The 14,824-nt window shown below is 37.9% G+C and overlaps 1 protein-coding gene across 4 annotated transcripts in view; it reads left to right on the forward strand.

Moving 5' to 3' along the window:
• GAB1 (GRB2 associated binding protein 1) overlaps positions 1-14,824 on the forward strand; it is a 117,866-nt gene that overhangs the window by 75,559 nt on the left and 27,483 nt on the right. For 2 of the 4 annotated variants that reach the window (XM_063107998.1, XM_063108000.1), the window contains exons 3-4: positions 10,889-11,114; positions 11,468-11,548. In XM_063107998.1, coding sequence (XP_062964068.1) covers positions 10,889-11,114; positions 11,468-11,548 — 307 coding nt within the window. The remainder of the gene's footprint in view (positions 1-10,888; positions 11,115-11,467; positions 11,549-14,824) is intronic. The other 2 variants (XM_063107999.1, XM_063108001.1) reach the window with 1 other exon arrangement.

Here is a 14,824-nt window from a genome sequence, read left to right on the forward strand (position 1 = left end):
GAAAAGCTTCTTAGAAGAAGACAAATTATAAATTGTCAGCCTTTGACGAAAGTAATATTATACATAAATGAAAGGAGGGACGCAGAATCTACAGCTGAAGGGACTTGGGACAGAAAGGATCCAGAGATGGAGTAAAATTATACTTGTCTGGAGCAGAAGCGTTATGACTGAAAAAGGCAGAGGGGAGGGTTGCTCACAGATCTTGACTGAGGAACTGAGATTTGGGGTACCTATCCTGGGAAGGAGCTGAATGACTAGAGGTCTCAAGAAGAATTTTAGAAGTGGAATTCCTCTTCAGATACTTCTCTCTAGCTGTCTGACCATTTATTCCCCGTCCACTTCTCTATTTCACTTCCTTTTGAAACAAACACTAAGAACCTGTGTACGGGACTCCAATACAGATTTAGATTTGTAGAGCCAAGAATCATAAATAAAGCCGAACTGAGGTCTTTGACCTTATTGTCTTCACAGTTATACTCACATTTAGATGTGTGCATTTCTGAATATCTGCATTTAGGAGGGCTGGAGATTTGTGAGGGGTGGAAAATTAATAATCAACATCACAATTTGGATTGAATTGCTTGATTGAGTGCTTATTTAAGAAAAGAAAATAAAAAACAAAAACTTTGAAGTGAGAAAGTAATCATCTCTAATGAGTGCAGGTTGGCATGCGCTTCCTCTCTGGCCAGTCAGCAGCCCTAGAGAAGGACCCCACAGGGCAGGGAGGATCCCCATGGTGACAGAAGCCAGAATGCCTGCAGGAGCATCACTGAAACAGGGAAGGAGGGACCCAGTTCAGCCCGGGGGGTGGTTAATGAACTAGAGATCTTCAACAGAGCTGTCTTGATGAAAAGCTTCAAGAAACTGTTACACAGGGGGTTGGGGGAGGGTGTTAAGGCTTCAGCTGGTCAGTTGTTTTCGAGAAGTTGCTAAATATGTTTACAGTGTACGTGGGCATGAGAGTGTTATTTCTAACTCCAGTTAAACTCTTTCCCTTTTTGTTTGCATGCATAGTTCGGATTTTAGTACAGTGATGGATTTTAAAGTCACAAATGAGATAGCTCTCTCTTTAATGGTTATTTAATAACTACTCACTGATGATAATTATTGGATTTAGACACCACATTATTTTCCTCATATGATAGATTCTCTGTTAAAATAATTTGTCATCTTATAATCATTTTGTTGCCATTGTTGTTCCTTTGCCTGCTGCTTTTAAATTTAGAATTTGTTTTGGGGGACATCAGAGCAATGTAGTGGATTGAATTATATCCCCCCAAAACTCACTGAAGCTTGAATTGTGTCCCCAAGTTTCATGTATTAGAGCTTAATCCCTACTGTGACTGGTAAGAGGGTGGGAAATCCTATTATAGTAATTGAAAGGTGGAGCTTTGAAGAGGTGATTGGTTTGTAGGACAGTGTAGTAGTGAATGGATTAGAAATGGTGGTCAAGGCATGGTTCTGAGGACTTTAAAATAAGAGGAGAGTCTGTCTCTCTGTCTCTCTCTGCTCTCTCTGCTTCTACCACCTTGCAATGTGAGACCCCTGAGTCACTGTTGCTACTACCAGATGGACTTTGGACTTCCTGGTCTCAGAAACTGTAAGAATAAATATCATTTTTCTTTATAAATCACTCAGTTCAGGTATTTTGTTATAAGCAACCTAAATGGACTAATACCACTGGTTGCCTGTATAGATTGAGCTGATCTGAAAGGCTAAGTAGTAGGTGTTCTTGTGTCTCTCTTTATTCTTTTCATAATCCTCCTTAATATATTTAACAAAGGAAATGGGATGTTCTCTTAGAGGATGTACATTCTTCAATCAAGGAATGTGAGTGTCTAATTTTGGTTTTGGGTTTTTTTGTTTTGTTTTGTTTGTGTTTTTTTGGTGTCTGGCCAGTATGGGGATTCAAACCCTAGTGTCTATTTTTTTGGAGGCACATGCAGGGGTGGATAGAGTTGAGAACCCCCAAATAAGAATTTCCAATGCTCAAGAGTCCAAGATTAACTTTGCAACTTTTAAGGCAGGCATTCTGGTTTGTTTGAACACCTACTCAGCTCCAGAAAGAAGAAATGCTTATTCTGCTTTAGAAAATTAATTCATTAGTTCACCAAATTATTTGTTTGCTAACACTCTACTAGGCAATGGACATTCATTTAACAAATATATACCCATTTAGTTGACTAGTTAGGGAGATAAATGGTAAACATCACAGACATGGATCTGAGCATCTAGTGGAAGAGGGTTCATTAAAAGAAATATCCAAAATAATTTATTACAGTTATTGATGAGTGCAAGTTTATATATATGAGTATATTAAAGTACAATACTGTAGAAATGTGTAAATACACTTCTGGTCCTCATAGAACTTACAATCAGTCTAGCAGGAGAGACAGACAAACAATCCAGGAATTATAATAGCAGTTGATAAGTGCTCTGCTAAAGAAAAAAATAGATAAGCATGGATAGCAGCAGCACCTGATTTTAGTCTTAAGGCGGTCAGGAAAAGCCTAGGTAATTTTTAAATGGCTCTGTGACTATAAGTGATTATGTACTGAGAATTTTTGTACTTAGTGGAACATTTTCATTGATTTTTGAAATCTGAATCAGTCAGTCACAATGTCTGCTTTCACTTTATAAAACCTCTACCAGGGTGAAGTTTCAGAACTTAAAAGCTACAGTGATCTTTTCAGTGGCCTAACTCCCAAGTCCTTATAAAACAGATTAGAAGTACATTTGGGTTGAGTGAAACCCTCAATTTGTGAACTTGATATCTTCACAGTATCCATGGGGGGAGGGCATGTTGCAAGAGAATTCATAGTATAATTAATCAAATTTAATATACGAGTATGTGTTCTGTGAGTTGGTTACCAAGAATGGCTATGCTAATCACAAATCATTTTTAGCTGTTCATTAGAACAAGCTGCTAAGGACTTTAATTTTCCAGTACTATCTACCTTTAGTTCATGAGCTGTATCTAAATACAACTGCACTTATTTTTAAAATTCTGTGATTTAGTTTTTCACAACTTTATCCTGGCCATCTCCCTAGATTGCCACAGTTAGAAATATGTTAATACACTGAATTGACATATATGTTTACTTTCTTGGAATAAATGAGTAAAAGATGAACAGTCTTCATTATGTAGTGTCAAGGAGCCAAAAAATATTTTATAGTACTCTATAATTTTGGTTTTTGATACATAGTAGCAAAACTGCAAAAAGACTTTAAAGTCAACCACTGTATTTCCTTATGCATTTGTAGTGGCAGACTTTGCTAAATGCATTTTTTAAAAATTCACACATTTAAAGGTTTGTATCAAATTTTAAACAGCAGAGAATTGCTATTATCCTTTGTAATCATATTCATACAGTTTAATATGACAAGGTAAATATCAAAATTTGTTTGTTCTTCCATTAATTTTACTACCTGCTTTATATTTTCGTTTCTAAATAGATTTCACTGCCAGCCACTTAGTAATAGGTGTTTTTGTTTTTACCTAGATCAGTCCCCTGAGCCCTGTGCACTTCCCATTTCAGAGAGCTGAATGTGCTACGACTCTTGGCTTGAAAATTGGCTAATATCACGAGATGATTTTTCACTATACTACTTTCAGGCTAAATGTGGGAAGAAACAGACTATGCTTGGATATCATAGTCTGACAAAATAACTATCCCCAGTCCCTGAGAGAATAACTAATTTTCCCCTGAAAACAAAAGGAAAGGGGAAAAATATGACCTGTGTTTTGATTCCAGGAACCTCTCAAAATATCGTTACCATGTTATTTCCGCTGCCCCAGGTGACCACTGCTATTATTGAATACTAAAAATGCTGGCAGGCTGTATCTGTTTTTAAATTCTAGCTCATTGAGCTGTGTGTGGTTCCTATGAATGCTTTTCTTTGGTAGAGTAGAAACTAATTTCTTTTGTTTTTCTTGGAAATGTGCAGATTTATTTTTGTTTCTACAACACCAAGGTGGAAGCAGTTAAATCTGCTAAACAAGTGCTGGGAAGCATAGCCTAAGGGCTGTGTGAAGCTCACCAACTTTGTATAAAGGCCCCTGGTCTAATTACAGGATGCAAGGTTAGCAAATTGCCCCTGAGTTGCTTTTCTCAAAATGCCCAGATCAGAGTGTCTTAATAAAAACAAGTGCAATTCTGTTTGATATTCTTCCCTTTAATAAAGTAGGTAAACTAACATGTGAGAATATACACAGACTTCTGTAGGGAAAGTGAAAGTCAATGGTCAGGCTGGGGGAGGAGGTGTTCAGAATCTTGCCAAGCATTTGATGTAAGTATAACTACGCACGTGCACCCAGATGTTCCTTGGCTATTGTCTGATGTTGATGTGCGTGGGCACCCAGGTATTCCTGAGTTGTCTCACTTGCACCCAGGTGTTCCTGGGTTATCGTACTTAAGTATAAAGGGTGAGTGGCTCTGATCCACAGTGTCCCTCTGCCCCTGGGATGCCCCCGGGTGGGGGTGTGGGACAAGGGGTGGCCACTACTACTGCTGGAGGCTGTTGCTGCCAGGGCCCCTTCGGTGTCCCCCGGAGGCCACTGCCACTGCTGCTAGAGGCTGCTGGTAAGCTGCTGCTGTTGCCAAGGAAGCTGAGGATTGAGCTAATGTTGGAATGAACCTGTCAACTCTGCCAACGACTGCCGGGATCTTTTTCCAATTACCCAGCTTGTGACGTGCATATGAGGTGTCTGTGACCCAGCCTGCACGGCACATGAGGGGTCTGGTGACCCAGCCTGGCACATGTGCGGTCTGGTGACCCAGCCTGGCACGTGTGCGGTCTGGTTACCCAGCCTGGCATGTGAGAGGGATGGCAATGCAGCCTGGCATGTGAGGGGTCTGTGACCCACCCTGGCATGTGAGAGGTCTGTGACCTAATCTGTACAATGGGTTTGAAGGGTCTGAGCCCTAGCCCGACATACTCCCTTTCCTGTAAAGGAGTCTTCCTCAATCAAGGACTTTTAACTTTCTTATATTTATTTTTATTGTGGTATAACTTACTACTATGAAAGGCATAAATCTTAAATGTGTAGTTCAATATAGTTTTATATATCTATTTATATCAGTGTAACTGCCCCTATGGGTAAGAAATGGAAAATTTCTACTCCCCTAGGTTTTCTCATGCCTCTTCCCAGTAAAGCCCCTACCCAAATGTAACTTGTGTTGTTGTTGTCTTTTGCTTCTATCACTGTAGATTAGTTTTGCTTATTCTTAAACTTCATATAAATGGAACCACTGAGTCTGGCTTCTTTTTTCCAGTATTAAGTCTGTGGGATTCATCCGGGTTGTAGCATGTAACAAGGGTTTTTCTTCATCCTTGGTAGTATTCCACTGTGTGAATATATCACAAAGTATGGATCTGTTCGAATGTCAATGGACATTTGGGTGGTTTTCAGTTTTTAGTTAATACACATAATGCTTGTGGTAAACATTCTTATATGTGTCTTTTGATGGACATAAACACTTAGTTCTTTTGGGTATATACCCATGAGTGGAATGGCTCTGTCATAGGATATATGCATATTTAGTTTTAGTAGATTTGGAAGCTTTAGTTTTCTAAAGTTATTGTACCAATTGCTTTCCTGCCAGCAGTGGATGATATTACAGTTACCATACATTCTCACCACCATTTGGTATTGTCATTAATTTTAGCCATTCTAGTGGGTGTGTAGTGGTATTTTGTCGTTTTAATTGGTATTTTCCTAAGGACCAGTTCAACCAGAGTGAGGTTTTTTGTTTTTTCTGTTTTGTTTTATTGCATATTTTCAAGCTCCTGCCTCTGAGATCTTGTTTCATAGACTCTCCTGGTGAGGCCCAGGGACCTAGATTTCTAAAATACCCCACAAGTTGTTCTGATGCCGTCTACCTCTGAATAAGAATTATGGCATTTGTCAGCATTGCCTAAGGGTTTATTTTAAAGTTTCTAAGAATGTTTTTACAATCTATTAAGGAGAGAGTCATGAAAAATAAGAAGATAATATTTCTATTTGAAACACATTAAACAGATTGTGCTGTGATTAAGGGTCTTCGATAGTTGATTAAATAAACTGAAGAAACTACAGGTTGCAACTACTGCTATTTCTTGTTTGTATCCATTTGTCAGATCTATCTATAAAATGTTCTTCTATAAACAGTGGTATATTCAGAAATGAGAAGACTGTTATGTTAATATTAATGATAATGCATACTCTTTATAGACTCTTTTTGCTAAGTTAATTAGACAAAGATCTATTTGAAATGCTTCTCTTTACAGAGATAAAAATTCTGCAACACACTGGGAAAGTCAGTAATCAATAGAAATAGAGTAATCTTGGCCTTTTTACCTTTAATTGTGAACATAAAGTTATAACTTTTACAATAGAGACCAAAAAATATTCTATCAGCAGATATAGCCCATCTTCAGAGAAAAGAATCTCATCTGGTCTCCTGTTAAAAACATGGGCAGTACCACAATTCTATTTGTTTATTTTTATTTTATTTTTTATTAGCATATTCATTGTTACAAATCATACTTACTCTTTATGCCCCTTATCTAATCTCTCCCATTTCCCCTCCCCCCTCTAATAACCATAGATTTGTTCTCTCCATCTGATAGATTAATTGGTTTGTTTCTTAGATGATCTGTCCAGTACTGAGACAGGTGTGAACAACTCCTCCCCTATTATCATAAACCAAATGCTTCTTCTATTACTGTGGAGTGTGCTTTGTGGAGAGAGAGGACCTCTTCTTTTTTTTAATTGGTCTCTGCTGGTACCCCTCCTTGTGTCAATTATGTTGAGAGTCTGGCGTGCCATCTGCACAGTGGCTGTGACTGCTGCTATAGAGACTAGCCACTTTTGCAGCAGCCATGGCAATTGCAGTGGCTATGGGGGGCTACCCGTGTAAAAACGGTGTTATTAGTGTGCTCCTTACCTGGTTGCAGCTGGGTTTGGCTTCTCCTGGCTCCATGCCTCAGGCCCCCAAAGGGGCCCTGCAATGGTGGCAGCAGCTTGCCTAGTTGCAGCTGGGCTCGGCTTCCCGTGGCTCCAAGCCTCAAACAGAATACCCACAGACTAGAGACAGAGTTTGATATTAACTAGTAAAGGTCTAACACCACCAAAGAACACCTATAAAATGTAGAAGGACCCGAAGCCCCTGGGGCTCCCAAGCCAGGGGTGGGGGAGGCTGAGGGCCTCAGCCACACCCCCCACACACTTCTGCAACCAGCCCAGCAACAACCACTGAGCTGCCTCAGGAAGTGCCCTGGGCTCCCAAGCAGGGATGGTGGGGAGCTGAGGGCCTCAGCCATGCCCCCCCAATATCCAATACCAGTTTTTTTACTGCATGCTCAGATACAGTAAATTAGTGGTCACAAAATAAGAGGACCTATCACATCAACATTGAAATATTCTGCCTTACTAATAAGAATAGAATTGTTTCCTAGGGCATAAAATCTTGTGCCATTTGATTTATTTTTAAAAATTATTATTTTGAATGTTTAGAGGCATTAGCTAGGCACCCCAGTTTCTGTGAGGGACACTAACACCAGGGCATTATGGTTCTAAATATGACAAAACTATGTGTTCGGATGGGGTCATGTGGGCCAGTTTATTACTTGTGGATTTCATCACATGGTAATCTACTTCTCTTTATTGAAGGCTTGTTCACTGAAAGGCTTTCCTTAGCAGTACTTATTAGCTTTCTAAGTAAATTTCAATTAGGATACTCCAGCAGCTTATTAGGCCTTTAATGGATATTAATTATACTCTTCTTGCCTTCTGAATTAAGAGATGGGAAATAATTTTACGCATATAAGCAAACCCTAAACCAATGTTTGTTTCTTAGAAACTTGATACCAGCATTACTTAGAGCAGTATATCAGAAACCTAAGCACAGTCCAAAAGCAGAATGGTCTCTTAAATTACTTGTAGCATGGAATAGGGGCTACACGTCTTTATAAGGTGGAACAGAATTTTTTTTTCAGACCAGGTGCTTAACTTTGGCTAGAAATCTTATGTTAGAGAATATTTAGACACAGTGCAATGCTTGTATTAAAATATGCAGAACTGAGTATATAGTCAAATTAATGTGAGTAAAATGATCCCAAACACTAAAACTTTGAAGATAGTGCATTATCTGAACCAAAGTGGTAGAGTGGTTCCTTCTTGCCTTTTTAAAGTCATTAGTTTGCCTGTATTGTTTAGAATGGTTCTGGTTGCTCTTCATGGCTGTTTAATGGTCTCTTTTCTTTCATGTGCTTGCTAGTGAACATAATGATAGTTTTTCCTCTAGTTCTTGCCTCTCATAAGAACATATAAGTCTTCACATATTGTGAACAAGATATTTTTAAAAAAGGAAGCTGAATCCCAGACCTCATAAAGTTCAGAGAATCTTGCAGCTGTAAAGAGGATAGAACACTTTTGTCATTCACAGGTAGAAGAAATGAAAGGGTAAAAATGAGATGGTCCCCTTGTGTTAAAACAAGGCCAGACAAACCTGATTGCGTGGCTGGGTGATTTTCTTTTCCCACTTAACATGAATTACTCAAGTCGTTTAGTGTATAGCCATCAAGTTTAGAAAAAATATTAAAGGAGAGTGTGTCTAACAAGAACAACCACCTGGAAAACTTCTTAGGAGTTACAGGGAAAAGCTAGAATTCATACTGCTTTATATACCAAAGTATCTCCAGTGTTTAGTTTTGTTTTGTTTTGGTCAGAACTAAAAATTGAACTGGATTATTCTCTTTTACCATGCCTGTCCTGTAGAGGAAAGAAGTATATAAAATGTACTTGTGAATATAGCCTGTAGGATACATTAACAGTTTCTCATCCCTTTGCTCTTTTTTTCCTCCTTAATGTTGTATATATTTTTCTTAAGCTCTTCTTTAAAAGATAAATATTTTTCATAGTTCTCTTAAATCCACAAGGATTTACTCTGAGTCACTGTTTAATCTGTGGCATTTTAAATCCCCTTAAATAAATCTCTGTATAGTTGCAACTGAATCAAAGTAGTAAAACATTTCATAGGGTATGTTATATATACCACTTTATAATCAACAACTATTAGACATGACAATAGGTATTTATGAGCACCCACTGAAATTAGGGTGTTTTGTTGTGTAAATATCCAGAAGTTTATTTTTTTGTTGTCACCATTTTCTTTTCTCACCTTCCATAAATAGGAAAGAAAGAAAGAGCAGGGGAGGGGAGGAGAAGAAAGAAAGATTGATTAACTCCTGGCATAAGGTGTTAGATTTTATAAGATGAGCCTGTATGAAGACTTGACATTGCATGAAGCATAAGATAAAAAGTTAAAATTTATCTCAACTTCTGTTTATTCAGGCCAAATTCTCTAACTGAAAGAAGTTTTCAAATTTAATTAGCATCTAGCAGGACTCACAGAGTTCTTGAGCAAATCCCAAACTGTGCATGCAGGCAAATGGCTCTTACAGATTTGGAGGTGAATCTTGCTTGTTTTAATCTCTTCCAACTTGATGTAGAGGGAGTGCTCAGTCAGTTTCTATCCCATGAATGAAACTTTTTTTTTTTTTCTTTTTGGCATCTACTACATGTAAAAGGCACAGTGAAGCATAGAGGAGTTCTGATCCTTTTTTGTTTGTTGTTAAGAACCATACTTAGAGATATACTGTTATGTTTAGCCATGTTAGTGTGTTATTCAGGCTTCACAGTTAAGATTATGACCTTCTATGCCTAGGAGGAAGAATTGTAAAATGAGCTAAGTAAACTTTGTTGTGGTGCATATATGAATATTACAGTTAAATATATAAAGACATTATCAAAGACATGTAGATTTATTCTAAGTATCTAGAGAAGATAGAGCTGACATTTAGCCCCTCTCTGGTAAATAAACAGGCGAAATGACCTGCATTTAACTCTATTTGGTAGAACATATTAATTTCCTTACCACTTTTTAGCATCTTTTATGTAATGTTTTGTTGTGAAAATCTATTTCAACCCAGCTTTTTCTACTTTAATATAAACAGAAAGCTGACACATTTGTTTATTCGTGTCTGAGCATTTGCCTTTTTCTGTATTATTTGTGCCCTTGTATTCCTAACCAGACTAACAGAGAGCATTTTTCTTCTGGGCCCTTAAAATTGTACTTGGTTATGTCAGTGATTCCAGTGGGGTTTTATTTCTAGGTTTTCAGCTTATTTTCAAATTACTTCATTCTGCACAATTTAGGTATTTTCATATGTCTTCTCAGAATATAGTTAAGGGCTTAATATATTACTTCATCACTTGCTTAACCCCCTTTTCATGAAAATACTACAGAAATTCACTAAAAGGCAAATAGGCTGTGAGCTAAGGGAACAGGCAATACCTTAAAGATGTTCTTTCCTGAACACGAATAGAACTTATTTTCACCAGTCCTACAATTAGAAATATTTCTCCCTCATCTGATGAGAAGTAGAAAGAAAAGAAGGGACAGCGAAATAAGACCAGGGTGGAGAGCTGCCCTTGGTACTTGCAGCACCATGGGCCTGTAAATGCCACGTAATAAATGTGTCTTCTTGGAAGTTTGGCTTGGCTTAGAAAGCACGTTGTTTATCATCATGGAAAAAAAAAATCTGTCACTTCTGCTAAGATTGTAGAATACCTTCATTCCCAGTAACCTCGAATCAAAAACTGTTCAAGGCAAGGTTAACGTGGCTTTTTTAGAGCCTCTGGAATAGAGAAAGAGCCCTACTTTTTAGATCTCTTGGACAAGAACCACTTACTTCCTGTATAAATGTTGTCATTTAGTTAGTATTTGTTTTAACTGATATTGTCATGGTTTATTCTGTTTTTGTGTGTTGAAACAATTTATCTCTAAACTTCAAAAAAAGATACATGCAATGTGATAGTGATAGTTAAACTTTGGTGTTGCAGATCCTGTGAAGCCACCTGGCAGCTCCTTACAAGCCCCAGCTGATTTACCTTTAGCTATAAATGCAGCCCCACCATCCACCCAGGTGGATTTATCCTCTGCTGCTCTACCTCCTCCCTATCAGCTACTCAACCCTCCACCACACCTGGAAACTCTTGGTATCCAAGAGGATCCTCAAGACTACCTCTTGCTAATCAACTGTCAAAGCAAGAAGCCTGAACCCACCAGGTAAATTGTATTTGCATGTATGTGTGTGTGTGTACATTTAAGAATCTTACCTTTAAACTTTTTTAACCATGACTTGCAGACTTAAAAGAAACCATCTGTATAGGCTTATGTTTCAGGCTTGTACTTCAGGTTTATATTCCTCTATTAATGATTTCTGATATTCAGGAGATTTTATTGAAGAAACACAGTGTCTACCATCTTTGGCAAAGAACAGTTACACCTACCAGGCTTTTTTGGAAGTCTGGCTACTGTTTTATAGTCTTTGTTACAGACTCACAGTATTACTTGCTTAACAGATTTCTCTGATTTATAAATGGTGATCTTGCTCCATTTCTTATGTGATTGTAAACCAGCCAAGGGTCATCTTTTGTTTCTGAAGAAGGAGAGGAATACCTACTACTAGAAGATTTTGAAAGCAAAACGATTCCATTGCAGTGAGTGTGTTGTGGTTGTTTTGGATCTGTGTGAGAAATTAATCTTACAGGTAAAATCCCAATTCAGCAAATTCTATGGAATACAAATTGGGTTTTAGTGAAATTTGATGAAATCTAATATATTGCTAAAACCTATGAAACTTTCAATCTTCATACCTAGCAATGAAGTAGAGCTTACCCCAAGCCTTTGACTTTACACATTTTTAAGTACAAAAAAGTATATGGAGTACAGTTCTTGACTGGAGAGTCACAAAGCCTTTCCCAAATCCTTGGTTTCCCTGTCATCTCCCTCTCTTCTCCTACACCCCTCTCCTCTTCTAAGCTATAAGATATTTTAATTTGATCATCCTTGACATTGAGTAGTTGGGGCTGGCCGGTTAGCTCAGTTGGTTAGAGCATGATGCTGATAACACCAAGGTCCAGGGTTTGATCCCTGTACCAGCCAGTGACCCCCCAAAAAACATGACAGTTGGGTAGCTGGAAGGCGTAAGGGGACAGAGAGAGTTAATGGGCAATTGTTTTACTATTTTAAAAAGGAGAAGGAAAATGATTAAGAGGTTAGTCTCTACCAATAAGAGCTATGTGACAGTGATATCAGTCTATTGGGTATTTTTATTTACAGTATAAGACTGGAGAGGACTTGTATAGTAGATGTGAAAGATTTTTTTAAACAGGGTTATAAGATATTAAACATTATTACTTCTATGACAAAATTTTTTTTTTTTTCTTTTTCATGTAAAGAGTGATTATTACTGGGCTAGGATCAGACAAAGCACTTACTTGTTCAAAAATTTTTATGTAGAATTTGTTAAGGTCTACAAAACAGTTTCTGTGAACCATTCCCTGAAATGACAGGAACAGCTCACAAACATTCCAAAGATGGGTTTCTATATATTTGTTGTAGTGGGATTTTACCTATAAGAGCAAAAGAAAAAAATTTATAAATCAACACTAGTTAATAATATCAAATTCTAACTTGATTTTGCCTGTTTGCTGTGAGTATTTTAAATTACACACTCGCAACTTTGTTATCTATGCTACTAACTAAGATTTTATTTTATGGAGATTCACAGTTGTTTTTCAATATCAGCTTTTTAAAAGCCAACAGCTAAGGGGCAGTTTTCAGTACATTTTCTTTTCATATAGTGTCTTTCATTGATTTCACTGGTGTCATAGCTTTTTTGTTGCAGTAGAAGTTATGCTCAAAATCAATGCCCAGATATATTTTGTCACCTATTGTTTGCAAAAGTGACAGTTAAATAATAAATATTTGTTAAGTACCCACTGTGTGCCCACTGTTATATAAGATACAGTCCCCACAGATACAGTTGCCTCTGGAATTCACGAGGAAGGCTTGTTAAGAAGTGAAATCAGGCAAGCATTATTTATAGATGAAGACGATAAATGAGAGTTGCCTTACAAACTCTTGTTCATCCTTCAAGATTCAGCTCAGACATGTACTCCTTTAGGAAGCATTCCCCCAAACTCCCAGGTTAGACTAAATGTCTCTTCATTTTTATCGCATCCTGGTTGTACCTATGTATCTCTTTTGCATCACAGTATTGGAAATAGCTTGATATTTGTAGTTATTCGCCGCTAAACTGTTACCTAGTCAGATAGGGAGCTTTAAATAGCACTCTAGCTTCTCTTAACTCCCGCATTTGAATTAAATGAAGTGCAAATTTTAGAATATGCATAGGTGCACTAGAAATTCTACAAAGGGACAGTGCAAGTGTTTTTAAGATGGAGAAATCAGTGAGAAGCTTCGGAGGAGAAGGAGGATTCGAACTACACCTAGTTGGGGAGAGAAAAGGAGAACGTCATTAGTAATTTGTGCATAAGTAGCTTGAGGGAAAGGACATGTGAGAATGAGCATGGTTGGATAAAGGTAATGAGGACAGCCTGCTTGGAGGAAAAGACTCAAATTGGATAGTAGGACATACAAGTTAGAGCCAGGTTATTAGTAGCCTCAATGCAAGTGGATTGGTTTGTGGCCTTGTAGTTCCCACAGCCTGTAGGGACTTAATAGGTTTTCCTCTGAGTAGGTGAGTGATATAAAAACCATGTTTTGCAAATATTGATCTCATAGCAGTCTAGCAGTATGGTCCCATGGATAGAATGGAAGAGGGAGAAACTAGAGGAAAGGAGAAGTTTAGGAGGAGGGTTCGGTAATACAGATCTCAGCAGAGACATGGACCTGAATGTGGGGTGCTGGCAGTGAGAATAGAGCAGGGGAGTAGAAATTCAGGGAGAAGGACTTGGTGCCTGAGTAACTATGGGGATTAAAGAGAGGGAATCCAGCTGATTGGGTTTTGAGTCCAGAGAATCTGGATAAAGTCACTTCTTTTAATGCAATTAGGAAGCGTAATCAACTTGAGAAGTAAATTGAATTTGGTTCGGGACACATGAGCAACATAATACTGGGATAACCAAGAAGAAATATCAGTTTGAAAATATGGGACTCAGAGTCTGATGAGAAGATGAGTTGTCAGAATTCAGAGAAGGTGAAGTTATGAAAAAGGAGATTTTTCTAATGGCATGTGTGGAAAAGGGTTAGAGGACTGAATTCTGTTGGCCATTTCCGGGTGGAGAGAGAGGAAGAAGGAGGCAGTCTACGAAACCAGGAAACCAGGAAATAATCGAGGGAGAAGCAAAATCAGGATGGGAGGTTAACCAGAAAATATGGGTTCTCCAATACCAAAGGGGGGGAGTTTCAATGAATAAAAGCCACACAGTGCAAGATGTTACTAAGAAATCAGGGAATATAGGCCCTTTAAAAAAAATAATAAAATAAAACAACAAACTCTATCACAGGTTATTTAAAGAAATATTAAAATGAGAGTGTACTTGTATTGTTAGCTTCATCTGGCTTATACCCAAATTTTGTGATACCTTAAAATGCAGAAACTGAAAATGTACCCAAACCATAAAATATACTCTAATGAGATTACTCAAGGTTAATTATTGTTTGGAGTTGGTTAACTCTTGTGTCATATGTTTTGATCCTTTTGATAGTGTTGGCTAAATGTATGTTAAAGAACATTAGAAAAGGGAGGATACATGAAACCTATTGTCACCTGCTTGTAGGTCACATTGAATTTATTCAATACTAGGGGATCATCAGACTTAGTTTTACAGAACAACATATTTGCCACAGGCAGGTTAAAGAGCAATGGATCAACTTTATACACTGTATTGGCACTAGGTTTTTGCATGCTTCTCAGAGGAAATGCTCTTCCTTGTGTCTATGCCTTAAACATTTACCTTTCCCTGAGT

Source organism: Cynocephalus volans, chromosome 9 (assembly GCF_027409185.1).
Source record: "Cynocephalus volans isolate mCynVol1 chromosome 9, mCynVol1.pri, whole genome shotgun sequence".
Classification (NCBI taxonomy): Eukaryota; Metazoa; Chordata; class Mammalia; order Dermoptera; family Cynocephalidae; genus Cynocephalus; species Cynocephalus volans.